The sequence below is a fragment of the Ambystoma mexicanum genome, chromosome 5q, assembly GCF_040938575.1.
Source record: "Ambystoma mexicanum isolate Mex_15411 chromosome 5q, UKY_AmexF1_1, whole genome shotgun sequence".
Lineage (NCBI taxonomy): Eukaryota > Metazoa > Chordata > Amphibia > Caudata > Ambystomatidae > Ambystoma > Ambystoma mexicanum.
The window spans coordinates 421,179,502-421,207,387 of NC_090933.1; the positions used below are offsets into that span (position 1 = coordinate 421,179,502).

Consider the following 27,886-nt stretch of genomic DNA (forward strand, 5'->3'; position numbering starts at 1 on the left):
GCCTCAACAATGCCATCCACGGCTGCATCTCACGCACAATACAATATTAAAACGGCATTTAACGGCAATCCAAACATACTATTACTAAATTAAAGATAAACATTATAAAGATATTAAAATAAGTATGAAATAAAAACAAAAGATAAGCAGAGTCAGAAATCAGGTGAATCCTAAACATAAACCAAAATCTCATCATCTCTTCTTTGATATTGATCCTGCTTTGTGGATGGGTGTTACCTCCATAGGTGGTGATCCAAATCTGCGAGAAACGCTTCAGCTCCTTGGTGATCCGAGAAGGAGTGTACCGTACCATTTAAAAACCACCCTTAGTATCGCTGGATAGATCATATAGTATTTCAAATGTTTCCCCTTAGCCTTCTCCTTGGCAACATTAAATGCTTTCCTTCTCTCCAATACATCACGACTTAGATCTCCAAAGATCATTATTTTGTGGCTTCCCCATGATAAATCACCTTTCTCCCTTGCCTTCTTTAACACCAACTCTCGCGCTGTAAACCTCAAAAATGTTATGATGAAATGCTGAGGTCTCTGTCCTGGTGATGCTTGGTACCCAAGGATCTGTGCGCCCTTTCAATTTCCAGGGGAGTCTTATGGTCAGCATTTAGCAATTAAATCAAGGCTCACTCCATAAAGAATATAGGGCAACCCTGCTCAATATTTTCAGGAAATCCAGCCACTCGGATATTGTTTCTCCTAGAGAAATTCTCCTGTTCAGAGCACTTAAGAGTCATCTTATCCACTTGAGCTTGTAGGTCCCTTATCTGATTAGCCATTTTCTGGGAGTCATCATTCATCACGGTTAGGTGACTTTTCATGGCGGTAACTTTTCCTGACAGTTCATTGTGCCTGTCCTCAGAAGCCAAAAGGGAGGACTTAATGGCAGCAATGTCTGTAGTCACTTTAACCAGGAGTACCATCAATTTATCTTCTCAGTTTTCAGAGCTGGTCCCCTCTCCTTTCTGTCTCTTAGATCGTTGTGAATTTTCTAACTTTTCTTCAGCCATTGCAGTGAATACAAAGAGAGATGAGAGGGTAGGCACAGGAGCTCAGCCTTCAGGCAGCCATCACTGGAGCTGCAGGTTCTAGAACCCCACTTGGAGGGAGAACAGATCAACAACAAGCAGGTACACACACACTACACGGCTGGAACAGGTATGAAAAGCCCCTACAGTTCCACAACATCAAGGCAACCTGTGTGTGTGTGTGTGTGTGTACCGCAATTGAGGACCTCTTCAGATTCGGCCACTAGGCCTCGCATTTAAGGGAGCCACGACCCAGGACCAGTCTTCTTCACTTACCGGGCGGCTTGAACCTTCTGCCTGCACATTATTCACTTTGTCGGATCCATTTCTTGAGCCCTTTAATGTTACTTGCCAAGTATGATTTTATGGTTTTTGACTCGTAAATTATTAACTTTGATTATGCCTTTTAATGTCTCTTGTATGTGCACTATGTGAATTGTTAGTCTATATTAGTCAATTCTTTGTTTTTATTATTCTAGGTTTTATTATTCTAACTTTTCTTATAATATTAAATGTATTTTTTTCTTTCTTTTACTTTGTGTGAAAAGTTAAGTTTATAATTGAAACACAATCATTTTAAAAAATCGTTATTTCTCAGCTCTGTTATAATGTTTTGATTAATTTTACATTTTCCTTGCACGTTACAACTTTGAGCTGCAGCATACAATGGTACTTTGTAGTCAGTGAATCACCACATATTTTTCACTTACAGATTGTTTATGCATGAGAGTGTCATTATTTCTATGGAGATTAGCAGTGTTCCTGGGTCATCACATAATAGATATCTTAGATATCTGAATATGTTATGTGCAATCCACATGCAGGCCAAGTGTTTTCAGGATAGTTGCAAGACCTGGCAGAATAGTAATTTCCCCAGCAACAGGCCTGGACTGTTCTAGTATTAGGGCTGAGTGACCTAGCGCAGTGAACGCCCAGAACCTGAGCCCAGGGTGGGTGCAAGCATGCGTATTCTCTTGTTTGTTGCTTCTGTTTGCAGAAAGAAAGAAGGCAAACATTCCCAAAATGGGAGATAAATGCCTTTTCTAATCCCATGATAGCCGACCAGCTCACTGATGAGGTCAGGCCTCTCTCTGCTAGCTTGGGATATAATTCTCATAATATTGACTACCGTTGGCCTACACTCTCTGAATAGCCACCAGAGACTTGGGACGTAGACTGGTTCCTGGGACTAAGGCTGGACATATGACAGAGAGCATCTCAAGCATAACAACCTTGTGTGTGTATTTCCCTGGCCAGTCTGCTCTAGATCTCCCACAGACAGCCGAATGTGGCTGCCCATACATGTTTTCCCTTATTTAGGCATGGTCATTCTTGTTCCCCTTCTTCAGGATCAGAAAGTGGTAGCACCTAACTTCTTTATCTCAGGATTTTCCACCAGGATTGTAGTAACAGCTGTGACAAGGATCTCAGTAACTAGCATGACAGTAAAGAAAAGCATTTAGCTGAAACATACAAGCAAAGACAATTGGGGCTCAGAGTCTAGGGGTGGTCCATGTCCACTTGTTCTTAACCTTGAAGGGGTTTCCCACCCCCCTCTCAGGTGCGCTACCCCCAAAGGTTGTTAAGCAGTATTGGTTCACTAAAGACAGGGCTACCCTACTTTCTTAAGCTTGGCCTAGCCTGTGGCGGCCTGAAGGCCACAGCTTTATCCATCTCCTTCAGGGACTTTCTAGGTGTCCTAAACAGAAGTAGCCTGAACATCTCGACGTAATCTTCTTCTCTGTCGATGGCCTTGCAACCTTTATTCTCACTTTTCCCCCACTTCTCCTTCCTACTCTTCCTGTGAGTCTTACTCCTTCTCTTCTCCTCTCACTCCTCCTGTCTCTACTCTCCTCCTCCCTCCTGATCTTAATATGCCTCTCATTCTTCATATCACTACTCTGCACGCCCACCTGACCCTACTCAGCCTCTCACTCCTAGCTCTGTTCTCCTCCTCCCTTCTGGTGTTACTCCCTCTCACTCATCTCGCCTCTTCCCTCCTGATCTTATTAATCCTAACAGTCTATCATCTTCACTCACTCACACACAGACATGCAACAAAATAGTACAATTTTCTCAGTCCCAACACCTTGCCTTCACTCTCTTCAAACACGCCAGTACTTTCCTCCTCACTTCCTCTACCTGATGCACACTGCTCTCCCACTCCAACTCTTCTCTGGTTTCTTGGTATTCCTGCCTCTCCCCTGACCTCATCCGGATACCTCTCACTGAAGACGGACTCTTCTGGGTTTATGTAGCCCTCCCCTTTCTGTCTTGAAAGTTCCTCAAGCTTCCATTGTGCACTTGGTCAGATGTCTCCCTGTTCCAATCTATGCCTTGTCTGCCCTAATCTCATTCTATCTCCTCCCCTTGTGGGTGCTGACAACTTCCTTGGAAGTCTTCGTAAGTGCCTTTTGCCCCACACTCTTTTCAGCCTCTATTTTCCTGTAGCCAGCCATGTGATCCCTGTGCTTGTTTTTTGTCTGTCACTATCCATATGAATTTTGGGTGTTGTTCCCTGATCGCCCCTACTGATGCTCAGTTCCCTTCTGGCTAAAAGTCTGCTGCCGCTGTCTGTAGACTGCTACAGATGACAGATGTCCTTAATAAGTTGCTCAGCCACCAAAAAAGTTGAAGGGGTTTTATTATCACAAGCAAACAGCATAGGTTATATTTACTGTTATCGTCAGCAATTTCATAGGATTCAGGATTATGCTGGGCAGTTGGGTTAATAAAGGCTCCTGCTGAAAAGGTGCTTTGCAGAGTGGCGCTTTGGCAATCCCTCACTCTCTCATCTCACTTGGGATTCCCTCCCTAGCCCAGGCATGTGTAACCTCCCCTCACCCCCCTGTTAGAGACCAGTAATCCCTACTGTCTGATATGTGCCTGGAACTGATGGTGTTCTCCCTGAAAGCAGGCTCACTAACTCCCTCAGGCACTTCCTATCTGATCCTGCACTACCAAAGGTTAGTTATAAAGGGGTTGGTGTATGTGTGCCGTTTGATCTTCAAGTCCGTCAATCCTCTTTCTACTCTCTCCGCTCCCTACTCCACTCCTTTATCCTACTCACCACCTTTTCTTCTCACCACATGTTTCTCTGCTGTCTCTTTGTTGTTTTTTCCTCCACTAGCAGCTATCACTGCCCTGTGATGTTACTCCCTTCTCGATGATCTTACCTTTCTCCCCGCTCCACACTACTACCACTGCACTCGCTGCTTCTGCTTTCACTGCTACTACTCTCACCTCGTCTCACTTCCCTCAGTTGACTTCCACAGTTCTAGTCCTTACCTCCACCCTTTAATTTTGCTCCTCCATCCATCCTACTATTACTACTCCCCCCGCACTACAACTGCTCTCTTCTCCCCCAAACCTAGGGATATAGTGGCCTGCTCAACCCTTCCAATACAGTCACTCTCAATCCTTCCCCACTTCTCTCCTCTAGCCCTCTCCTTATTGCCCAATTCTACACCCTTCTCTGCTTGCCTGCCTCACTCTCTCCTAACACTCATTCCCTCTTACACAAACTACTACCCCACTCCTCTACTCCTATCTCTCACACAATCTCTCTCTCACGCACCTTCTGTACACCACTTCCTACTTTGCACACAATTGATCACACTCTCACAAATAACTAACTTTTACTAATCTCTGCTATGAACTCCCCAACACTCCAGTCTTCCATCTATCTTCCTGGTCTCTCTGTCCACCTTCAGTTCCTCCTATGACCTCACACGTACAACCCACACTCTGCCTCTAATGCTGTATGATTTTAAAGTATGAGGCTGGTTATTCTGTGCCTTTCTCCACCCACAATTGGATGCAGCACTCACATGACACTCTGCACCAATCAGTGACTTTCTTTTCCTTAGGACTCAGAAGAGAGGCTTTAAAAACCCTCTAAGCCTATGCCCCTTTTGAAGCAAGGTGTTGCTGACAGTCTCTGATGTTCCTCTGTCGTGCTGTGCGACTAGAAACTCATTTCTTTCTGCTTGGGTGAGGAGTTTGCTGTTGGAGTGCTGGTCGCTGCTGTTATGCAGCAAAGGTTCCTGGGTTGCCCTGGTTGTTGCAGTTCTTTTATCTCCCTTGTTTGGATCCAGTCCAGGTTTTCTGTATCACTCCCAGGTGGAATCTGGGAGTTGTGGTTTTGCAATAAAAAGAGAGATCTCTGGCCAGCAACTGAATGGGGAAGGCATTGGGAAACACAGAGTGGTACCATTGTTAACATCTGTGGCACAAGGGGGATTCTTTGGGGACTGAGGACTTCCCAAGTCCTACTTCACATACCTAGGGCAGGGATGATTCTGAGTTTTTATTTAGCAAGCCTCATACCACAGGTGGAGAAGGGTCCACTGCCAGCCCCCTTTGACAGGGTCATGATTTTGACACTGTCACAAGACCCTATAGCAGTCCCATTTGTTTCCTGGGTAGGTGAGAAAAGTATAGTTTCAACAGGGCATCCCCTTCTCTCTTCCTTCCCTAGGCCGGGTTTTGGTTCTTGGAAACAAGAGCATTGTGATACTCATTGTGCATGTTGTTGGTCTCTGGGGGTTATGCAGTCATTCCAGCAGTGTAAGGAGTCTGGTGCATGCGGGTAGCTGTAGTCTATGGGTCTTGTGTCAGTTTATCAGGCTGCACTGCTCCCCATGGGTCTGGGGCATGATCCAAAAGAACAGATAAGTAGGCATGGCCAGGACAGAGTCTGCTAGTTATTAGGACAGAGAAGGAGGTAGCAATGCTCATACATAGCTCCGTGTACACCAGTGAGCAAGGGACGGGGGTAGGTGGTCCCACAACTCCCTCACATCACCACTGGAGTAGCATTGCTCTGATAGGCTGCATACCCCAGGTTGAGAGTGGAACTTTGCCCCCCTGACATGGTTATATTCACAAGCCTGTCACATAGCTCAATATGAGATGAGTTTTCAAGCTGGAACCTCTTCACTTGTCCCTCGTGTGTATGTGTTGGTGTAAAATGCAGGCCTTCACCTGAGATCTCATATAATGTGCAAATAGAGAAAATGTATTTCAGAAATAAAGTTGAGCTCTCCCACAGCCCGCTGTAAGAAAGGCATGGTATCAACAGTAAGACAGACAGAAGTGACCACAGTTCAAGGGTGTTTATTGAACTTGTACAATGCTGTGATAAACGCCTATCTAACCCTAAATCTACAGATGGAAACAAGCTACGACCATCAAATAATAATAATGCAGTCCTAGTGGAGTCTAGTCAAATAAAAAGGGCCTACACTAAAGAAAGTTATTGCTAATCCTTACCGCTATGCTACAAAATAGTGTGGGATAATGTTTACAAAAAGAATGAAGTGTTCACAAAATGATAATTCAGGATGTTAAGGCCGTGGGCTTCCCTTCTGCACATTTTTGGCATGGGACAAGGCGGGTCACTCAAGCACAGCACAAAAAACCCTTGAGTTTCTCTGGCACGTCGTCCCAGTTTCTTTCACCAACATCAAGGCCTTCCGTGCCCAAGTCTCTTTTGTACAAAGTCTCTTGCCCCAGTGGACTTGATGTACCAAAAGGAAAAAAGAAAAGTTCCTTTCTCAATATTCACATTGAGCGATTTACTCTTCACACTACACCCCCCTCAGATGGGCTCCGATCCTTCTTTCACCATCAGCCTCCCTCAGTCGGGTTCAGACCAAATTCAATTTTTAGGCTTTCCTCAGTCGGGTACACATTTGCCACAACAATCTTCTTGGGTGTGTTTCACCCAGGATCCCCCTCTTCCTGGCTCAGACCCCATTTCTACATTTGGTCCCCCTTTTCTGGGCTCAGACCAATTTTATTTTACAAACTATCGAAGACTTTCGAATGTGTGCAGGATTTAACGTAACCCGCTGCAGGACCACTTCGATTTACCAGATTCAATAATTCTTTCGTGCTCAAGGGGGCACCAAACAGAGACCTTAGAGTGAGCACTGGTCTTGGCTTCACAAATTTCAAATGTATACAAGTTCTCTTTCTTCATACAGTGTTTCCGTTTGTAACCTTGAGCATAACACAGTCCGGTCTGCTATCAGTTTCTCCAACTCACCTGCTGTTTTGGCATTATTTTGCTATTGGAGTCAAGGACAGTACCACAGCGGCAATCGCTTCTCCCTGCTTGGCTATCAATGTGGGAGGGCCCTGTGTACCTTTGGCAATGGCTACACTGTTCGTCAGCTGCAATTCCCAGTCTTATGTTTCTTTTCCTTGAGGCTTCTTGAAAGTTGCGGTTTGCTGAAAAGAGCAGGGGTAATTCCCTCCTTGTCGTCCTCTCTGGTCGATCCGCCTTTCTCCTCGGTTTAAACTGCCATCTCGGAATTGCTGCTTCCTTGGGCGTTTTGCCTTGCTCAGAGTGTGCTTTTGTGCTCCATCTTTTATCCATGTGGGGAAGTGTGATGAAAGTCAGGTGTGTGTAACTATCAGTATTTGCCTGACTCTGCCTGACCCTTGTGTTGGGACATCTCAGGTATACGGCTCTGGTGTTAGTCCATTGTCGCACACGATGAACTGTCTGTGAGAAAGAGTTTGTGTCGAAAAAAGGGGGGAGGGTTTAGTTTCTAGGTATCCTACCTGGTAGGATGGGGAATAGGTGTTATAAGGCAGGGGATACTGCATCTAACCCTTCGGTGTCCCACTCCCCAAAGACCCCCCATCCAGGTGATCCTCCCGCACTGGTCTACCCCCAGGAACTGGATCCAATAGCGATGGCTGTGTCCTGGCCACCTGGATGACAGATCCCTGGGACTAGCAAGTGAGACACCTTCAGGTTTCTCACACCCTGGAGAGTTAATGTAGAGAGTAATACAGGATGACTTATTGGAAAAACAAACAGTTTGTAATATAATTCCTATGTGGTCATCATTCAATTAAAGGGGGGTTTATTGGAGACACATTGTAAATATATGTATGTATTGTGACAAATACCACTGCCCAGCTCTGGGGATATCTAGTCGGGTGTCCAGGGTTCAGCAAGGTACCTCTTGAGACAGTGGATGATGGGCTCTGGGACATCATATGGCTCAGCCCCACTTATTCCCTATTTCAGAGAAGAGGAAAAGTCACATGAGGTAATTAAAAAGCACTTTCCGTTGAAGGAAGACAGCTCCTGCACCTGAGAACCTGAAACAAAATAACATCATTAATGTAAATCTCTCTTCATTCTCAAAGACAAGTATTTGGTGTATATTTCAAGCAAAGGACTTTATAAACACTGCACCTTTAAGAGAGCTGAACTCTGCAAGCAAAGAAAACAACATAGAAAAATAATTAAATTACTACAGTACTGGTATCGAACATCCCCTCAAGCATCTTAGGCATAGTGATTTTTTCTTAGAGCACTCATGCAACGAGCCTCCACATACTTTGGAGACACACTAGATTTTCTTGCAGTGCTTCCATAATGAGCCTACGTTGAGATCAGAGGCATACCAGATTTTCCCACAGCACTTGTGCAGTGAGTCTGCCTTACAAATTGACATTACGCTGGTTTGCCAGCTGCGCAAAGTCAAAAAACGTGATGGATCTACAAGCAAACGGGAGGAAACAGTGGGGATTAGATCACCCAGCATTAGGTATGGTTGAGAGTGGAGGGTGTGTACACCTAGGTGCCAAGGAGGAGCCTTTCCTTGATGAGGAGGGTCTTAATCTCCTCCCTGAACTGTAGAAGTGAGGCGGAGGGTCTGATGTTGACAGGAAGGAGTTTCCAGACTCTACACCAAGTGGACGCCATAAAGAGCACATGGTTGTGCAGTGTAGGAAAGTCACATCCAAAATGGTGGGTCAGCCTTATAAACACTTGGCCCAGTCCCAAAGCACACACATGTGAAGCCATTAGGCATAGCAAATCACAAGACTCATTCACATCCACAGGTTCAGACACTCACAGGAGGCCCATCCCAGGGAATGGCTTACAGGGCAATATACGCTCAGAATCCCAGGCAAGCAGTGTGGGTGTTTAAAGTAGCAGATGGGAGTGAGGTCCACTGTAGTATGAGGAACAATCATGTGTTGTGGTGTACAGAAGGAGCAGGACCAGTGAAGGAGTAGAGAGATGGTGAAGAGGTAGGGCAAGACTGTAAGGGTGGGAGGTGACAGAACCCTCTTAAGCTTACCTGTGTAAACCGGGGAAGACGAATCCGGTTGGCACTTTCTCAGCATTGAAAATAGAGTCTACTACTACCTGCAGCTCATGGTGAAAAACCAGCAAGGTCTTCAGGAACTACAAGGCACCTCAAAGGTGGTTGTATACCACTCACAACCTGTGACATCCAGAAGAAGTCAAGGGAGAGTACCACTTGAGAATGTGAATGACTGGAAGGTACCGCAAACCTTGAAAACCTCATAAAGCAACCCTGACACTGTTAACGTTTTTTAGAAAAGACTATACTGACACCTGGCCCTTTTTTGAGTTTGCCACAGGAGCTAAGATTTGTCTGTTAAATAAAATCTGTTTTAACCACAGAATTGTTTGTAAGCCTCTTTTTGGGCCCTTGTAAGGGATTAGAAATGAGAGGCGGACACAAAGTTGTAGTGTTTTCAACTTTAGACATTTTATTAAAATAAAAGGATTTGGATAAAGGCTTTTCTTTCCCTATTCTAAAGAGTTTCCCTGCTTAGGAAATCAAAACTAAAGATCAGTTTGTGTCTCATGGTTAAAACTGTCTTTGTGCCCAAAACATATCTTACCCTCACACTAAAAATGAACAACAAAAAGGTGCTAGGTAAATGTCTCTGCTTTTGATTCAGCAATAAGTGTGCAAAAAACGAAATATATAAATCCAACAAAACAATCCTTGCATCCAGGGGATGATTTCTTTCCCCTGAACTGTCTCGGGTAGAATATTCAAAGTGTTCAGTTCAAACAATGTTTCTTTATGATTAGTAGAAATGTCTCTTTCACATAACATGTCCTTAAGGATGATGTAAATTGTCTTTTCCAAGCAATAGGGTTATAACGATGGCAAACGTATCTCTTCTGCACAGCAACTTAAGTAAAGGTGTTTTAATACATTCTTAAGGAATATGAGAAACATTTCTTTTCCAAACAATGGTTCCTTAAGAGTAGTAGAAATGTCTCTTTCACGTAACACTTTCTTAAGGATGCTGACAAAAGTGCATCTTCTACACAGCAACCTCTTAAAAATGCTCTCCTGGTATACTTTCCTGCCAGGAACCTTTTCACAATGTCTTTTTCTTTCACATACCATAGATGGATCTGGTGCACTCCCCTGCTAGGAATCCCCATCTGAGCTTTGTAGATCCCCTGGTATACTCTCCTGACAGGTATCTTTCCACCAAAGGCTCACTGCCTGATGTACTTCTTTCACCAAGTCGTCTTATAAACTTTTCTTTATCTTTCAGTCTTTAAGTATAACACAATTTTACTCCTTCACTTTTATATGTTATTGGCTCCAGGTTTTACTTGTTCCCCTGTGTTGACATTTCATATATGGAGACTTGTTCAAGTTTTGTTTTGTTAACTTTGTTGTTCATATTCATTGGCTTGAGGCAATAGTTGTTCCAATCTTGTCCATTTTGGCATCTCATATATGAAGACTTGTACAGATCTTGCCCTCCAAGTTCTTCATTAGTGTTCAATTGCGTATGACAACTTTTACTCCAGTTTTCCCCATACCGTCATCTCATATATGGAGACTTATGTAAATTCTGTCTTTCTATATTACTTGGTTGATATTCAAAACAAGTTTCCAATTGTTTGTATACCTGTCGGTAGGCCCTGGGACTCCCATTTCTTCTGGGCAGACTCACCTGTGTTTGCTGGCGTTTCCGACCCGTGGCATATGGCTGCAGCAAAGTGCTTGCTTCGGGAAAGTGTTTCCTGCTCTGCAGACCCTTTTGCTTCTAATTCACACAATGGTTGAAATGCTGCTCTTCAATGTAACCACTCTATCCACCTCTATCACAAAACTCTGCATTTTGCACCTTATGTTGCATTGACCTTTACTCCTCTAGACTCCTTGTTGCAGTCTCATTCCTCCTCCCATCTTCTGGTCCTGCCTAGAGCCAATCTAGCCTGCTGGAACCATCTTGCCCCACTCTAACGTCTGGAGTGTCCTCCCTTTTATCTAGCCTGTTCTCAACTTCTCCTCTTCACCACTTCCACTTCCTGATGTTACGTCATTTGAACCAACTTCACCCCCTCCTGTAATCATCACCTCTACTTCAGTATCACTGTCTGTCTCCTCTTAATATTACCACCTCATCCTCTGCTGTTTCCACCTCTTCTTCCGCTATACCACCTTCCCCCCCCTTGATATTAGCACCTCCTCATGTTTCTTTTTCCCTTTTTCCAGCACCTCCAACTCCTCCTCAGAAGTCAGCTGATCTCTCTCCAACACTCCAACTTCCTGCAAAAACCACCGTCTAACACAACCCACACTGGCTGGCTAGGCCCTTGGACTTTCATAGTGCTCTCTGCCCTGCTGCGCCAGTTTGGGCTTTTTGTGAGTGTCTGCACACTTGGGCTTAAGGGGCTACATAAGGCCGACATCTGACCTCTCTGCCATTTTGGATGCTTCTCTCTCCTTGTTACTATTCTTTTGCTGCCTGTGCAGGACTCGGGTCTCCTGTTTCCTCGGCGTGTGAATAAGGTGCTGAGTGAACACTTGGAAAGCTCTTAAGCCCTTTGTGTCTATAGAGAATTCAGTGTCACAGTCAATTTGCAACATTGTGTCTTCAGGGAGGGAATGCTCTTATTGGAGATTAAATTGGTTAAATTTGTACCACATGTGAGAAAGCCCATTGTTGGAATGCTGCAAACCTAAAACCATGTGCACTTCACTGGTGGTTGTAACAGTTTAGGAAATGTGCTATTAATATTGTGTGAATTGAATTGGCTCTGGGTGAAGTGTCATTTGGTTCTCCTCTCTAGGACTTTAAGTCTATTTAAATTGAGCTTCAGGCTCTCTTGGTTGGGGAAGGTTCTATGTCAGGGGTTCTGTGAATATTCGCTGCTGTGTAACAGTGAGCAAGGAAGCGGGACCAACGTCTCCTCCCCATACCACCCCACGCCCGCTGTCCACTGACTCTGGGAGGTAAGCAGGGGACCTTGTCATACAGTATATATATTTGTGCTCTTAACTGCACTCATGTTCCTACATCGCGGGTTCCTCTCCACTGAGCGGGCAGCACATTTGTGCTATATAGCATTCCAGGCAAAATCAAATCATAAAAATGGGAGACCACAGGATGCTAGGCTGTTCTAAGAACTAGGGAGGGCAAATTAAGTAACTTGTCTTCTATGCATAGAAAGAAGTAGGCCCCACCAACCTCCCAAAAACTCCAGGGTTACACATGCTTTATAATATTTATTTCCAGTGCATTGTATTGAACAAGCTTTTCCAAAGTGGAACACATTGCTACTTAGAGTACCAATTATATTTTCTCACACAATTGTACATATACAGAAATCTCTCTATTCGATCTGACTCAAATCAACTCTCTCCACTCAACTCTTTGTAACCCATACTGTGTGATAGTAGAATATGATTTACAATAGGAAAGCAGAAGTGTATCCAAGCAACAGAGCATAGTCACCCGTTCAGGCATCAGAGGCCTTTCAGAAATGCCTATGCAATTTGCCTCGCAAGCCTGTGGGAGTGAGACATCTTCTACAAGGTTTGCAGAGGAAATTTGGTTAAGAATGAGGACGCCTGCAGCGCATGCTCTGCTGAACGCCAGGGGAACAGTAGAATGGAAACTGCTTACCCCATTTAAACATCACTAGCAGCAGTGAAAAATAACAACGCTGTTCCTTCTGCTCCAGTCAAATATACATTTCAGGGTGGCACACCAGACATTTAATAACTTAGTACACATTCCCAGGCCTTTAGTGAACCTAGGTGAGCTCATTTGCTCCAGCCAATCTCAGTCCACCACTTATTTTACATCTCATGTGCAGCCAAGGTGCGGGGGGGAGTTCATAGCCGTATAAGACTGGGCTCTAGGGGTTTGGAGATGGAGAGAATTTGGAGGTGGCTGGAGAGTGGTGGAGGAGTCTGGAGTGTAGGATGAGGTTGGCACAAAGAAGTGTTTGATTGAAGAAGAGGTAAGTGACAAGAGAAGATGGAGGTGGTAGGAGAAAACCATATGGTGGAGTTGGAGAACATCAGAAGGAGGTGTTAGGAGGTGAGCCTGGCAAACATTGTAAAGAGAAGGTTGAGGAATGTCAGAAGAAGGTGGTAGGAAATTAGGAGGTTGGGGAACGTCAGAAGGAGGTGGTAGAAGAAAAGAAGGATGCTAGAGACCATCATAGGGAGGAGGTTGAAGAATGTCAAAAAGAGGTGGTAAGAGATGATGAGGCTAGCGAAAATCCAAAGGAGAAGGGTGGAGAAAGTTTAAAAAGGTGGTTGCCGAATGTCAGGATGAGGTGGTAAAACATCAATAGGAAATAATTTTGCCGGGTTTAAATAGTAGGAGGGGATAGTACACATTCAGAACAGGTAGGCTCCAGTGGACCAGCTTGGTTCAAGGCAGGTCTGAAGGGGTTGGACCCGAGGTGGGAGAAGGAACAAGCGCATGTCTAGGCAGGCTATGACCAGGCGGGGAGACATTCAGAGCTATGGAGAGAGCTCAGAGAACCCTTCGTAGATCAACTGGACATTTGAGGCCAGGACAAACTCCTTTGCTCTATCCAATGCTAATTAAGAAGCTTCTTCGCTTCCCACAAAGAGTACAGGTGACAGCCACAGCGCATATGAGCATACTTCAGCCTGAACCTGAGAAGAAGGGTGCTAGAAACCTGTAAGCCAGAGAATAAGAGAAAGAGAAGGCTGCGGGAAACCCTTCAGCCTGAGACTTAGAGGGGTGTGAGAATTCCTTGAGCCCAGCTTCAGCCCGCTTAGTAGCTCTCCTAACAGGGAGCAGGACAGAGGAGCTGAGCTCCCTTTGTTTACCCAATTCTGGGACACTTCAGACAGTGTAAAAAGCTCTTGAGTTTGGAATTTCTACATTCTCCCTATTTTGGTATTCTGGGCCCATTCTGAATTGATTCCCTTAATAAGGATTACACCTTATGAGCATTCCATCTTGGCCAGCTTTCTGTTCCCTGTTACCCCTGGTACAGAGGCCCTGCAAAAAAACTCTTCCCCTCTACAATTAGAAAGACAGACCTGTTTCTAAAGTGCTGACTTTTCTCATGGAAGGATGAGCTGGAGCAATCTGAATGCATCCAGGGAACTGGCGCAATGCTTTGTTTCCAACCTTGAAGATTTGTTCTATCTCATACACTTCACTTTCACAGACTAGTCAAATGCATGCTGCATCACATCACATTGTTCAGAACGCTTGTGCTTTGCCTTGCAGTTTTTCCAGCGTGCTGTGAAAGATGAACAGGATCGTCAAAACAACTTGTACGTTCAGCCGTATGCTTGCTATGAGCTTGGCTGCCTACTACTAGAAAATCCAGAGGTAAGATCTTACATACTATGAGGCTTGCAACCATATAATTGTATGTATCATTTGCTAAAAAGTACACGCTTTAGTTTAGATATTGTGATAAACCACATGAACAGATTTAAGCTGCTTTACTTGATTTGTATCTGCTCCCTCTATAATATTCCTGTCATGCCACTTACCTGTGGTGCGGGGCGCATCTGCAGGTCCCGGCGCTTCCCGTCCTGGCGCATCTAACCCCGATACAGGTTGGGGGAACCTCGGTCATATGCGGCTCATGCCGCTTCCGGGTTTTCCCGTTCGCGTGGTTCGCGCAGGCGCGGAAGGCCGTGTTTCGCCCTCCGCGCATGCGCCGTCCACAGAGCGCTCGGGAAGTTGCAAGCTTGCTTCCCAAGCCTCGTTTTGGGCGCGTCAGCACCCGGGGACAGCACGGATTGCGTTCCAAGCCTCCCGGGTGCTGCCTGCCCTATATTAAGGGCCAGTTTGCTTGAACAAACCGCATCTCAACGCGGTTTGTTTCCTGATCGCGTCCTCGCCTGTGTTACTCTTGAGTAGCACCTTGTCAGCCTTCCCAGCCTTTTGTTCCTAGTCCTTCCCTGCTGGTGTTTCCTTTCCTTGTCTGCCTCTGGGAGTTTTCTTGTCTCATTCCTTTCTTGCCAGTAGGTTCCCTGGGCCATCATTTTCCCTGCTCCCTTCATGCCTTCCAGTTCTTCCCCTTGTTCTGCCCCAGGGTTCCTAGTCCCTCCTGCCTCCTTGCTTGTTGGTTCTGTGCCTTACCTGTTGGTTCTGTGCCTTGCCTCCTGCCATCTCTAGAGTTCTCTGCCTACTCTTCCTTCCTCTGCACCTGCCAACTTCGGTTCTTTTCATCGATCCACTGCTACTTCTGGAGCCAAGCTGTTGTATCCTGCTGTGGATTCTCCATCCAGTCAAGACCCGCCTTCCCTGTCAGTGCTTGCACTGTCCCGACGTCACGCAAATCAGGGAAGTGCGCATCCGTGGCGTTGGGAGCTGGTTCACCACTGACCTTGTTTGAATTCAGGGTGGGTGTTGCGCTGGTTCCTCGCGTTACACATTCAGCACCCATCAGTCGGACAGCCTGGCTACTTCACCACGACCATCAACTGGAAGTTCAGGTACTCAGCGCCCACGAGACGCTTTTCTTAACAGATTGAGACGCCTACCTTCTGACTCCGAAATGGATGAAGCCCAGGAACTTCGGGAAGAGATGCGGGCCCTTCTAGCCGAGATGACAGCGCTCCATCAAGAGAACATTGGTCTAAGACAGATGGTGGCACAAGGTACCGGGGCTACACCTCAGGGCGAAGGTGCAATGGCTCATACCGCACCTATCAAATTCGATGGAGATTCAAGACGTGTGGCCGAGTTTTGTAATCATTGTAGAATACACTTCCTCTTCAGGTCCTCCTATTTCAACTGAGACAAAGCCAAGATTGGGTATGTTCTGGGTAATTTGACTGGGAACGCACTTGCTTGGGCAGCGCCTTTGGTGGCTGACAATAGTCCCATTCTCAATGACTTTGCAGCGTTCGAAAAAGCGTTCCTAGAGGTTTTTCAATCACCCAATCTGGCTTCTGCGGCACAGAATCAATTGATGGACCTCAAGCAAGGAGCCATGGACATAATAGCCTATATTGGTCGCTTCCGACAATTGGCCACCGATTCCCAGTGGCCTGAAGTAACCCAAAAGACTCTGTTTCGTCGGGGATTATGAGAAGAATATAAGGATGAATTATTACACAATCCAGAGCCCGAAACCCTTCAGCAACTCGTGGAACAAGTTTTGCGGATTGATCACAGACTGGCAGAACGAAGATGAGAGAGACGTCGAGCTGAGAGGCTGTTTCCCAGACCCGCAAACACGTCTACCGGGATTCCTGGGTCTTCGGACTCCGGTGCAGAACCCATGCAGTTGGGTGCTGTGAGGGGTCCGTTATCAGAAGCAGAACGGAAACGCCGAAGAAGTCTAAGATTATGTTTGTACTGTGGAGCCGCCGGGCATTACTTGGGTACCTGTCCTTTACGCCCCCAAAGGAAGTCGGAAAACTAGAAGACCTGTCGTCTATAGGAAAGGCAACGACAGGTCTCCCTTCACTTTCAGTCCTTTCCGGCCCCTGCTCCTTGTTTCAGCCCATGCAACCTGCTGTCTTGTTAGTTTTGGAGATCAAACTGACATGGTTAGGCAAAAAGGTGGAAGCTCTTGGCTTATTGGACTGTGGAGCTTCTGGTAATTACATTGATGAAACCTTCGCAGCAAGGCATGGTATACCTTTGTTTTCCCGGAAGAATGTTCTGCCCGTGGAGGTGATTGATGGGACTCCTTTATCCTCGGGGCCAATACGTCAACATACCATGGGTCTATTTATCCAGATCAAGGAACATGGTGAAAGAATCGCTCTGGACGTCATCAAATCACCTTCATATTCAGTAGTTTTGGGTTTACCGTGGCTGCTATGCCACAATCCCACTATTGATTGGGAAGCACGTACTTTGGTTTTTGCTTCCGCTCATTACCTCCGGAATTGTTGTTTGCCTGGCAGGCCTCAGAACATCGTCATCTCCACACCTCTTGCAAGAAGCAATAGTCCACCTGGTCTTTGTTCATTGTTCCCAATCCCTCAAGTGTACAACGATTTTCGGATGGTCTTTTCCGAGCCAGAGGATATACCTCTACCACCTCACAGAACATTCGATTGTTCCATTGATTTGATACCAAGTTCGGTGATACCTCATGGGAAGGTGTACGCCTTGTCCTTAACCGAGAAACAGGTCTTACAGGAATATCTGGATGACTGCATCAAGAAGGGATACATAGCACCTTCGAAATCCCCTGCTGGTTTTCCATTATTCTTTGTGAAGAAAAAGGAAGGTACTTTACGTCCTTGTATAGATTACCGCCAATTGAACGACATCACGCGAAAAGACAGATACCCACTGCCCTTGATCCGGAATATCATGGAATCACTTCGAACAGCCCAAGTCTTCACCAAGTTGGATCTCCGTGGAGCCTATCATCTGATCCGGATAAAGGAAGGCGATGAATGGAAGACGGCCTTCCATTTGGGCATTACGAGTATCGGGTAATGCCATTCGGTTTGTGTAATGCCCCGGCCGTCTTCCAGCGCTTTATGGACTACATTTTTAGTGACCTGATTGGCATCTCAGTTTGGGTGTATCTGGATGACATTCTCATTTTCTCTGTTACCCAGGTACAACATGTGGAACTCGTCCGAGAGGTGCTTCGACGGTTGTCCCAGAATCAACTGTACGCAAAGGCAGAGAAGTGCTCTTTTCACAAGGAAAGCATGGTGTTTTTGGGCCATGTGATCAGTGGATCAGGCATCTTCATGGATTCCGCTAAGGTACAAGCCATTCAGGACTGGAACCAACCTCTCGATCTGAAGTCCCTGCAACGGTTTTTAGGGTTCGCCAATTTCTATCGGCAGTTCATACCCCATTTCTCACAGCTAACGACTCCTTTAACTCGACTTACCAGCAGCAAAGTACCTTTTCTTTGGGATTCGCAGGCCACCATGGTCTTTGACACCTTGAAAAAAGCCTTCAGCACAGCACCCATTCTGTGTCACCCCAATGACGAGATACCATACATCGTAGAAGAAGACGCTTCCGACTTCGCTGTTGGTGCTGTTCTCCTGCAGAAGCAATCCGAATCCGGCATGGAACATCCTGTGGCTTATTTTTCCCGCAAACTCACTCCTAGTGAACGGAACTATGCCGTGATTGAGAAGGAGCTGTTGGCCATAAAAGCAGCATTTGAAGAATGGAGGCATCATCTCCTCGGGGGACGGCATTCGGTGGAAGTTCGTACTGACCATCGCAATTTACAGTATTTACGTTCTCTTCAGTGCCGTACCTCTCGCCAAGCCCGATGGGCCTTCTTTTTCTCTCACTACGACTTCCACATAACTTACATTCCCTGTGCTCAGAACTTGAAGGCTGATGCCTTATCCCGTTCTTTGGAAGGAGACGTTAAGAGCGACTGTAGTGACAAGCCACTGATCTCTCCAAAGCATTTTCTACTTACGCTCTCACCTCATCTCCAGACGATTGTACAGGACACCATAACAGATCCAGCTCAGGCAAGCCTCTTGAAACGACCACAGATCACTGAACGCAATGGGTTGCTTTTTTATCGGAACAGATTATATATACCCACTGTCTCTCTTCGGACTCTTGTACTTCACGGGTCCCATGATTCCCGAGTTGGTGGACATCGTGGCATAAAGGCCACCAAAGAACTAATATCCAGGCAATTCTGGTGGCCAGGTTGGGCCGAAGAAATTGAGCGGTATGTCAAGAGCTGTCCTGTGTGCGCCCAGACCAAGACCCCAAGGAAAAGACCATTGGGGTTACTTCATCCCACAGAGATACCTCCCTACCCATGGCATACCATTGCCGCAGATTTCATTGTTGACCTTCCTCCGTCTCATGGATGCACCTGCATCATGGTGGTTGTAGACTGTTTCACCAAGACTGCCCATTGTGTCCCATTTCCCAGAATACCCACGGCATCCCAGATGGCTTTGGCGTTTTTCCAGGAAATTTACAGGCTACATGGATTACCAGAAAAGATCATATCCGATCGTGGAACCCAGTTTCTGTCCTCTTTCTGGCGTCAGTTGTGTAATCATCTAGGCATTCACAGAGCCCTGAGTTCGGGTTATCATCCACACACTAACGGCCAGACTGAGAGAACTAACCAAACTTTGGAGCACTACCTTCGGTGCTTTGCTAATGCCACTCAGACCAATTGGAAAACACATCTGGTTCTTGCTGAAGCCTCTTATAATAATGCAGAACAGTCAGTCCGTTTTACTGTTCTTTTGGTCAACATTTTAAATTGGTGCCTTTTCATCCTGTACCACCCAGTGCAGTCCCATCTGCTGATCATCTGGTCGTCACCATCCAAAAGCAACACTCGTTGGCACGCAGAACTCTTGCAGAGGCACAGGTGCGCATGAAACAGGCTGATAAAGGGCACACTCGTGAACCAATTTTCCATGTGGGAGATTTAGTCTGGTTGTCCTCTAAGAATCTGCCAGTGCGTAATCTACCTACCAAACTAGCTCCCCGTTATTTTGGCCCATTCAAGGTTACTAAGCGTTTGTCCTCTGTAGCATATCGCCTACAGTTGCCACAATCCTGGCGGGTTCATCCTGTCTTCCATGTATCCCTTTTGAAGCCTTACGTGGTTGACACATTCCAGCGATCTTTTTCCCGTCCTGCCTCTGTTGATGTCCGCGGAGTGCCCGAATTTGAAGTACAGGAGATCTGTGATTCGCGCATACGACGGGGAGTACTTCAGTACTTGGTGGACTGGAAGGGTTACCCTGCCTGTGATCGCACTTGGGAACCATGCAGTTATGTGCACGCTCCCCGTCTGGTTCGCGATTTCTACCTCCGATTCCCTTGGAAACCTGGGGCACCTGGCCTTTCTGGGAGGGGACATAGTGTCATGCCACTTACCTGGGGTGCGGGGCGAATCTGCAGGTCCCGGCGCTTCCCGTCCTGGTGCATCTACCCCCGATACAGGTTGGGGGAACCTCGGTCATATGCGGCTCATGCCGCTTCCGGGTTTTCCCGTTCGTGTGGTTCGCGGAAGGCCGTGTTTCGCCCTCCGCGCATGTGCCGTCCACAGAGCACTCGGGAAGTTGCAAGCTTGCTTCCCAAGCCTCGTTTTGGGCGCGTCAGCACCCGGGGACAGCACGGATTGCGTTCCAAGCCTCCCGGGTGCTGCCTGCCCTATATTAAGGGCCAGTTTGCTTGAACAAACCGCATCTCAACGCGGTTTGTTTCCTGATCGCGTCCTCGCCTGTGTTACTCTTGAGTAGCACCTTGTCAGCCTTCCCAGCCTTTTGTTCCTAGTCCTTCCCTGCTGGTGTTTCCTTTCCTTGTCTGCCTCTGGGAGTTTTCTTGTCTCATTCCTTTCTTGCCAGTAGGTTCCCTGGGCCATCATTTTCCCTGCTCCCTTCATGCCTTCCAGTTCTTCCCCTTGTTCTGCCCCAGGGTTCCTAGTCCCTCCTGCCTCCCTGCCATCTCTAGAGTTCTCTGCCTACTCTTCCCTCCTCTGCACCTGCCAACTTCGGTTCTTTTCATCGATCCACTGCTACTTCTGGAGCCAAGCTGTTGTATCCTGCTGTGGATTCTCCATCCAGTCAAGACCCGCCTTCCCTGTCAGTGCTTGCACTGTCCCGACGTCACGCAAATCAAGGAAGTGCGCATCCGTGGCGTTGGGAGCTGGTTCACCACTGACCTTGTTTGAATTCAGGGTGGGTGTTGCGCTGGTTCCTCGCGTTACACATTCAGCAACCATCAGTCTGACAGCCTGGCTACTTCACCACGACCATCAACTGGAAGTTCAGGTACTCAGCGCCCACGAGACGCTTTTCTTAACAATTCCTCACTTTGCACTCTAAGAGCCTCATTATAAGTTCGGCAGTGTGGCCAAAAACTGTCGTAATGCAGTGGTAGCAGAATTAACACTGCATGTCCGCCACAGTACCACACTGCCGAACTATGGAATTGAAGGTGAGGTGGAGGAAAAACCTCCAGCAAAATGCTGGAGGTAATTCTGCCACTTTACCGCCAAAAAATGGCAGTTTTGGTGGAATTACCGCTGTCGTTAATTACACCAAAATCCCCATGGAATGGGAACTATAACACTACCATACCGCCAAGTGTAATACAGCGGTAATTCCGATGGACCAAGTGACGGTACTGGTAAATCCGTTTAGTGGTATCAAAGTGGATTTATGCCGAGATACCACCAAACTTGTAATGAGGCCCAATATTTTTCTAATTGTAAAATACCCAATTGTGCAATGATGTAATTTAGAGATCCATGATGGTTAAAATACTGCAAATAAAGCTCTCTGTAACATCCACAGTTGCAGTAATAATTTGCTTTTCAAATGAATAAGGTATGCTTGTTTAAGTCAAATATCACGTTTAAAGCTAAACCTCTTGAAACATAATTTTCTCAATTTATATTTGCAAAAGGTCCACCCACTGAAACATATTCCATAAGAATTCCTTTCCAAAGTAACCTTTCATTGAAGGGCAGGGAATGAGATTACAGATCCATTGGGGGTAAATCAGTGCTAGATGACCCTTTTCACAGACAGTCATCTTGAGATAGACATTTTTTTTATTTTTTGGATAAAATATTGTTTATTGTTTTATGAACACAAAACCATACAAACGTTCACTTCACTTCCCTAAAATTACATGTCTTAACATGTGTTAAGCATACAACACCAGTGTGAGCAAGTTAGGTAAGGTTAACTTGTGTCGCCCACATCCGCGACTTGACATCAGAGTTCTCTTATCCGCCTCCCTCCTCCCATTTACCCCACATTTTTGTGGCCTTTGCTGGACAGCCCTGTGCAGTGTATATTTAGTGTTCCATCACCGCACACATATTTACATCATCGACTCATTGGGCCAACACTGGACATTCGGGTGAGCCCCATCGTTGAGCTATATTGCGTTTGATCAGCCCGCCTGCAGTGGATAAGAACAGTTTTTCCCATCGGTTGGTAGTGTTTTCATCAAATATGCCCAGCAAGAGTAGTTTAGGGTCCAATGGTACCATTCTCCCCAGAATATCAGTTCATTTATCACTACATTTTCGCCAGAAGTCCCTAATACGGGGACATTCCCACAGGATATGTATAAAGGTACTCTACGCCCCTTGGCATAGTGAGCAGTTCGGGTCAGTGGCCCGGTTCCACCGGTATAATGCAACCCTGGAATAGTACACCCTGTGCAGAATTTTAAATTGTATCAAGCGGAGCCTGGAGGTAATTGCAATTTCCCGTGGATACATTAAAACTATTATCCAGTCGTCCGGGTCGATAGCACCTACATCCGTTTCCCACCTCAGTTTAAGATTGACCAGTTCTGGAGTGGCAAAGGCTATCTGGTGTTGTACAGGACTGATGTAACTCTGGTAGGTATGCATTCTATTAAGAGGTTACGTTCCAGGGTTGTGCACTCAGGTGTGTTAGTAAGAGCTGGTAAGTGTACTTGCAGAGGGTGGGTGAATTGCATGTAATGATAGTGCTCTGTGTGCGGGAGCCCAAACTTCTGCTGCAGTACCTCAAATGGTGCAATGCTGCTTTCTATGAGAATATCCCGGACTGTTATAATTCGGGCCTCCACCCACCTTGGCCATGCCATAAGTTTCCTTAATTCCACAAGATTACTATTGCCCCACAGGGGTTGCCTTTAGGTCACCCTGTTTCCCCACCCGATGTGTATGTGTGCCTTCCTCCAGATTATGACAGTGTGCACCGCCATCGTCTGCAGAGGTGGGGGGGCTTCGGTGAGGGTCTAGTGAAGCGTTGCGAATGGTGACATATCTTGGTCTCCCATCATCTCAGCCCATATGTGTGGCTGCTCTCGGCTAGCATGGACTCAGTCGTTGATTACGGCCATTTGCTCCACCCAGTAGTAGGCTTGGAGGTGTGGCACCCCCACTGCACCCTCCCACACATATCTTTGCAGCGTGCTAAGGGCGACGTGGGGTTGATTGCCTCCCCATATGAGTTTCCTAAGGCGGGTGTCTAGCCGGTGGAACTCCGGGTCTGGAATCCAGAGTGGGGCGTTCTATAAAATATACAAGAAACGTGGCAGTGCCATCATCTTAAAGAGTGCGGCTCTGCCCACCAGTGTCAAGGGGAGGAGCATCCAGTGTCGAACATCGTTAGAAAGGCGATCAATAAGCGGGTGTAGGTTGCGGGGTGTGTAGTCCGAGAGGTCCTTGGAGATCTGGATCCCAAGATAGCGGAAATCCTCGTGTTCAACCTGGTATGGGCAGTCTGGCGGAATCGCATGCTCCCCACCTTGGATCGGGAAGAGAACTGATTTATCTCAGTTGAATTGTAACCCGCTGAATTCACTGAATTGTGCCAGCATCTGCGTGACCACTGGACAAAACTGGGGCGGGTCACTCAGGTATACCAGAAGATTGTCGGCGTAGAGGGAGAGCCGGCTTCCACCCCTTCCGGCCAGCGAAAGGTCATCTACGTATCGACCACTGGGCCAGAGGTTCGATGGCTAATACAGAAAGAAGTGGAGCCAGGGGGCATCTCTGTTGTGTCCCCCTGCCCAATGGAAAGGATCTGGTGGGCCACCCGTTGACCCTGACTTCCGCTTGTGGGGCCTCGTACAACAATCTATCCCATCCCATGAAGGTCTTACCGAACCCCATTCGGCACATTGTTTCCCATAGGCTCTCACACAACACCAAATCAAACGCCTTTTCAAAATCTATAGCTAGCAATGCGAGGGGGGTGGTAAGCATGGGTGCCCGTTCGATGAGCAGATAGAGTCGACGCATGTTCATGCGTGTCGATTTTTGTGGCATGAAGCCGCATTGGTTGGGGGGAATTAAAGAGGGAATAAGTGGTTGTAACCTGGTGGCAAGGAGCTTAGCCAGAATCTTGGCCTCACCATTAATCAATGAGATAGGCCTGTATGAACTGCATAGTTCTGGGGGTTTCTCTGGTTTGGGAATGACCACTATGCTGCCCTAGCGCAGATGGGGGAGGGGGGGTGGAAGGACAACCGTTTCCTTGGAATGTAGGAACATCGTGTAGAGCGGGGTGGCCATCTTATCCCCATCCAACCTCTTCCAGGTCTCCTACCGGCAGGCCATTAGAGCCCAGTGTTTTCCCAAGGCTTAGTTGGGCGATGGCCTCAGCTATCTCTGATTCAGTGAGATCTTGATCCAGTTGTGTACGTTGCGGTTCGGTCAGCTGGGGGAGGACAATTTCATCTAGTATGGAAAGGTCCAACGGGGTAGGAGGGCCCTTGTAGAGTGTGGCATAAAAGTCTGCAAATGCCTCTGCTATGTCGGTGTCCTACTGTACCTGTTCATTCTGAGCGGTTATGATTTCTCTAATATGTCAGTGCCCCTCGTCCCTTTTCTCCAACCAGGCCAGCATCTTGCCTGCCTTGTCACCCTGTTCATAAACACAATTCCTCGCCTCCCAGTGGGCCTGCTTAGCATTATCTAGTGCTATGTTTCGGAGGTTATCTCTGGCTTTAAGGAGGGAGTGATGCGTGTCAGGGGTGGTATGCACTATATATTTCGTCCTCCCATTCCTCAGCCACCTTTTCCGCTACTCTCGGTAAGTATTCCTTCTTTTTGGTGGAGGTCCAGGAGATCATTTCTCCTTTAATTACTGTCTTATAGGCCTCCCATAGTACTACTGGGCTATCGGCCGTGTTAGAGTTTATCTCAAAGTATTCTGTAGTTTTCTCTGTGATGTTATCAAAGAATTAGGGGAAACCCAAATAGTAGCTATTTAGCCTCCATGTTCTGGGGGGGCAGATCTTTTCATGTATATCTCTATCACCAAAGTCGAGTGGTCAGAGATGCCACGGGGGAGCAACGTTGCGTTCATTACCCCATATGCCTCTGGAGCCGGGAGGAAAAAGTAGTCCGGCTTCGATAGGGAGGCATGGGCCCCCGAGTGGAATGAGTAATTATGGTCTAGAGGGTGAAGTTCTCGCCACACATCGCAGAAGCCGAGGGCTGACGCAAATGTTGCTAGTTTGGTGGCTGTGTCAGGAGTTCGGCCACGCATGTGTGTGTGCGATCAAGCGTGTTGTTCATCACATCGTTGAAGTCGCCCCCTAGAATCCACATGTCTGCTTGGTGCTCGGCAACTATAGCTACCATTTCTTCCATAAGTTCCTCCCCGAGTGCTGGTGGGGCGTATATGGCCAGGATGGCGATGATTTCTTCACAACAAGTCGATTTGGTGGATCTTGCAGCTACCTACATGGGTCATGCTCCCAACCCTGGCAAGCCTCAGGCAGCTTTTCAGCATCTGATTGCCAAGATGGTAGATACTGTAAGGGTCTAGGAGTAAGAGACGAATACAAATGTGGCATGTTGATTGGCAAAAACATTTATTAATAACAGAAATAGTGGGGTTGGAGGAAATGCTAATTAGCCCTATCGCTAAGAGGGGTTTCCCTACCTCATGTAAACTAGCTAATGGAACTATCTGTGTCAGAATGTCCAAAGTAAAGTTTGCCGCCCTGTGTCAAAATCCTAACCTTTCAAATGGATTGTGTACTCCCACGGATTCCTCATCTGGGTGGGACACATCGTCGAAGATTGTGGCTCGTGCCTGTCTATGACTGGAAAAGCATTAAAGGAGAGGAAGGGGAAACTTGCTTTGGGCAAACCATCCCTGAGTTCATCTTCGGTGACCCCCACAAAAGTTTTGTCCGAAGATAGGATCCCAAGAGTGAGATCACTGCACCGGGCCAAGAGGCACAGTAAAAGTTCGAAGCCTTCGAGATCTCGGCGGTCCTCCTCATCATCTTCAAGGAGGTCAAAGAAAATGAGTCATTGCTTCATGCCGTCCTCTACGGAGTCGTCACCCAAAGAGAAACGGTTAAGATTTCCTAAAAGCGGGCCTAGTCAAGCAAAACTGGAAAAGTTCAGTTGGCAGATGTTAAAGGTGTTTGAGAAGACAGCAAAGCCAGCCCCTTCGTTGAAGTCATTAAAGACTCCCGACCCCATTGTGCTAAAAGCCGACTGGGTGTCGTCTATGAAAATCACTAATGTGCGCCCGAGGGCCCGGACAGTAGGTCAAATGTTTGTAAGGATTAAAAGACCTCGAAGGCATCATGTGCGCCTCTCATGGCCTCAACGCCTCGAAGGGATCCTCCTTCTCCAACCCATTCGTCAGTGTCAAAGGCATCGAAGTCGAGTCTATCAATGCCAAAACAGTCAGGATTGAAGCCCTGTCGGAGGCCTTCAAACCTCAGGGAAAAAGAGACTTTTTTAAGTCCATGGCCTCTATTTATGAGGAAGAGGTGGAGGAAGAAAACCCTATTTCTAGTTTTGGTAGGGAATACGGCACTCCTGGTGTTCCAGAGGAGCTAATATCCCCAGAATCTAAAACGAGAGACCTTGTGGACACCCTGCAGGATTCCAATGGTTTAGACACCTCCCCAAAGGCAGATTATGGCACTTCTGAAGGTTCAGGTCATGCTGATGCATCTTATAGGTCAGTAATGGCAAAGGTTATTGAATACCTTGGATGGGGTAGATCATCAGTTGAATATGAACAGGATGACCTTACAGATATTTTGGACCCAGTCCTTCCCTTCCATACAGCAGTGAAAAATAGAGTTCTAGAGAACTGGAAAAATCCAGATAACATCCCTGCAGTTCACTAGGATTTCACTAAAAAATACAGACCCTCATCAGTGGATCCAGAGTTTCTTTCTAAACATCAGCAGCTACTTCTGCATCTAACGGAGAAGCCTATCCCACAGTCCCTCCGGACAGGAAGGGTAAAAAGGTTGATGCCATGGGAAAAACGTTTTCTCAGCAGGGAGTATGGCACTGAAAGCAACAAATGCAACTTGTGCTATAGCGAAGTTCACCTACACTTTGTGGGAGGTGATAGCCATGGCATCTGAACACATCACCAGAGGGTGAGGAAAGGGATGGTATTATGAGCATTATTTAGGACGGTAAAGAAGCTATGTCCCAAACATTGCAGTCAGGGCTAGACACTTCAGATTGTATTAGCCATTCTATGGCTGCTGGTACAGTGCTTAGATGATTTGCTTGGCTTCGTAAATCAGGGTTTGCTTCTGACGAGCAATAGAGATTATTGGATATGCTGTTTGGAGGGTCCTACTTGTTTGGATCTAAAGCAGACGAAAGTCTTGAAAAGTTGCAGTCGTCTAAGGCAGTAGCAAAATCTTAGAGTCAGGCCATTAGGCAGCCCCAACAAGGTCGAACAGCTCCATCTTCTGCTCAGGGATGGCGTCATCATTTGTTTCGTTACTGTTCCTCGGTTAGCAGAGGAAGAGGTCAATTTAACCAGAGGGGACAGAGAAGACAACCTTGAGGCGGTCGAAGATGTACAGGCAGAGGAGCTGCAGCAATATCCACTGCTTTGCCTTCTGCACCAACCAGTGCCATAAAACCACTTTGACAACTTGAAACATTCGACAGTGGTGGGAGGCAGATTATCCCAGCATCTGAAATAATGGCAAAGTATTACAACAGATGCTTGGGCACTACAAACTGTCACCCATGGTTACTGCCTCCCTTTTCTAAAGAGACCACCATACTGTTGCCCTCGAGACCAGTCCTTAAAAGTACCAGATCCGTTCCTTCTTCAGGAAATTCAGAAACTGTTGGAGAAGGGTGCAGTCGACCTGCAGCGCAAAGAAATCAAGGCTAGTACTCTACCTATTTTCTGATCCTGAAAAAGGACAGGGTTACGACCCATCTTCGACTTGAGATGCTTGAACAAGTTCATTAGGAAGGACAAGTTCAAGATGGTCACTCTCTCGCAGATCCTCCAGGCCCTTCAGCTCCAGGATTGGATGGTGTCATTGTA

The 27,886-nt window shown here is 46.7% G+C and overlaps 1 protein-coding gene across 2 annotated transcripts in view; it reads left to right on the forward strand.

Moving 5' to 3' along the window:
• TTC39C (tetratricopeptide repeat domain 39C) overlaps window positions 1-27,886 on the forward strand; it is a 986,275-nt gene that overhangs the window by 847,988 nt on the left and 110,401 nt on the right. For both annotated transcript variants that reach the window (XM_069620911.1, XM_069620913.1), the window contains one exon: window positions 14,370-14,474. In XM_069620911.1, the coding sequence (XP_069477012.1) occupies window positions 14,370-14,474 (105 nt within the window). The remainder of the gene's footprint in view (window positions 1-14,369; window positions 14,475-27,886) is intronic.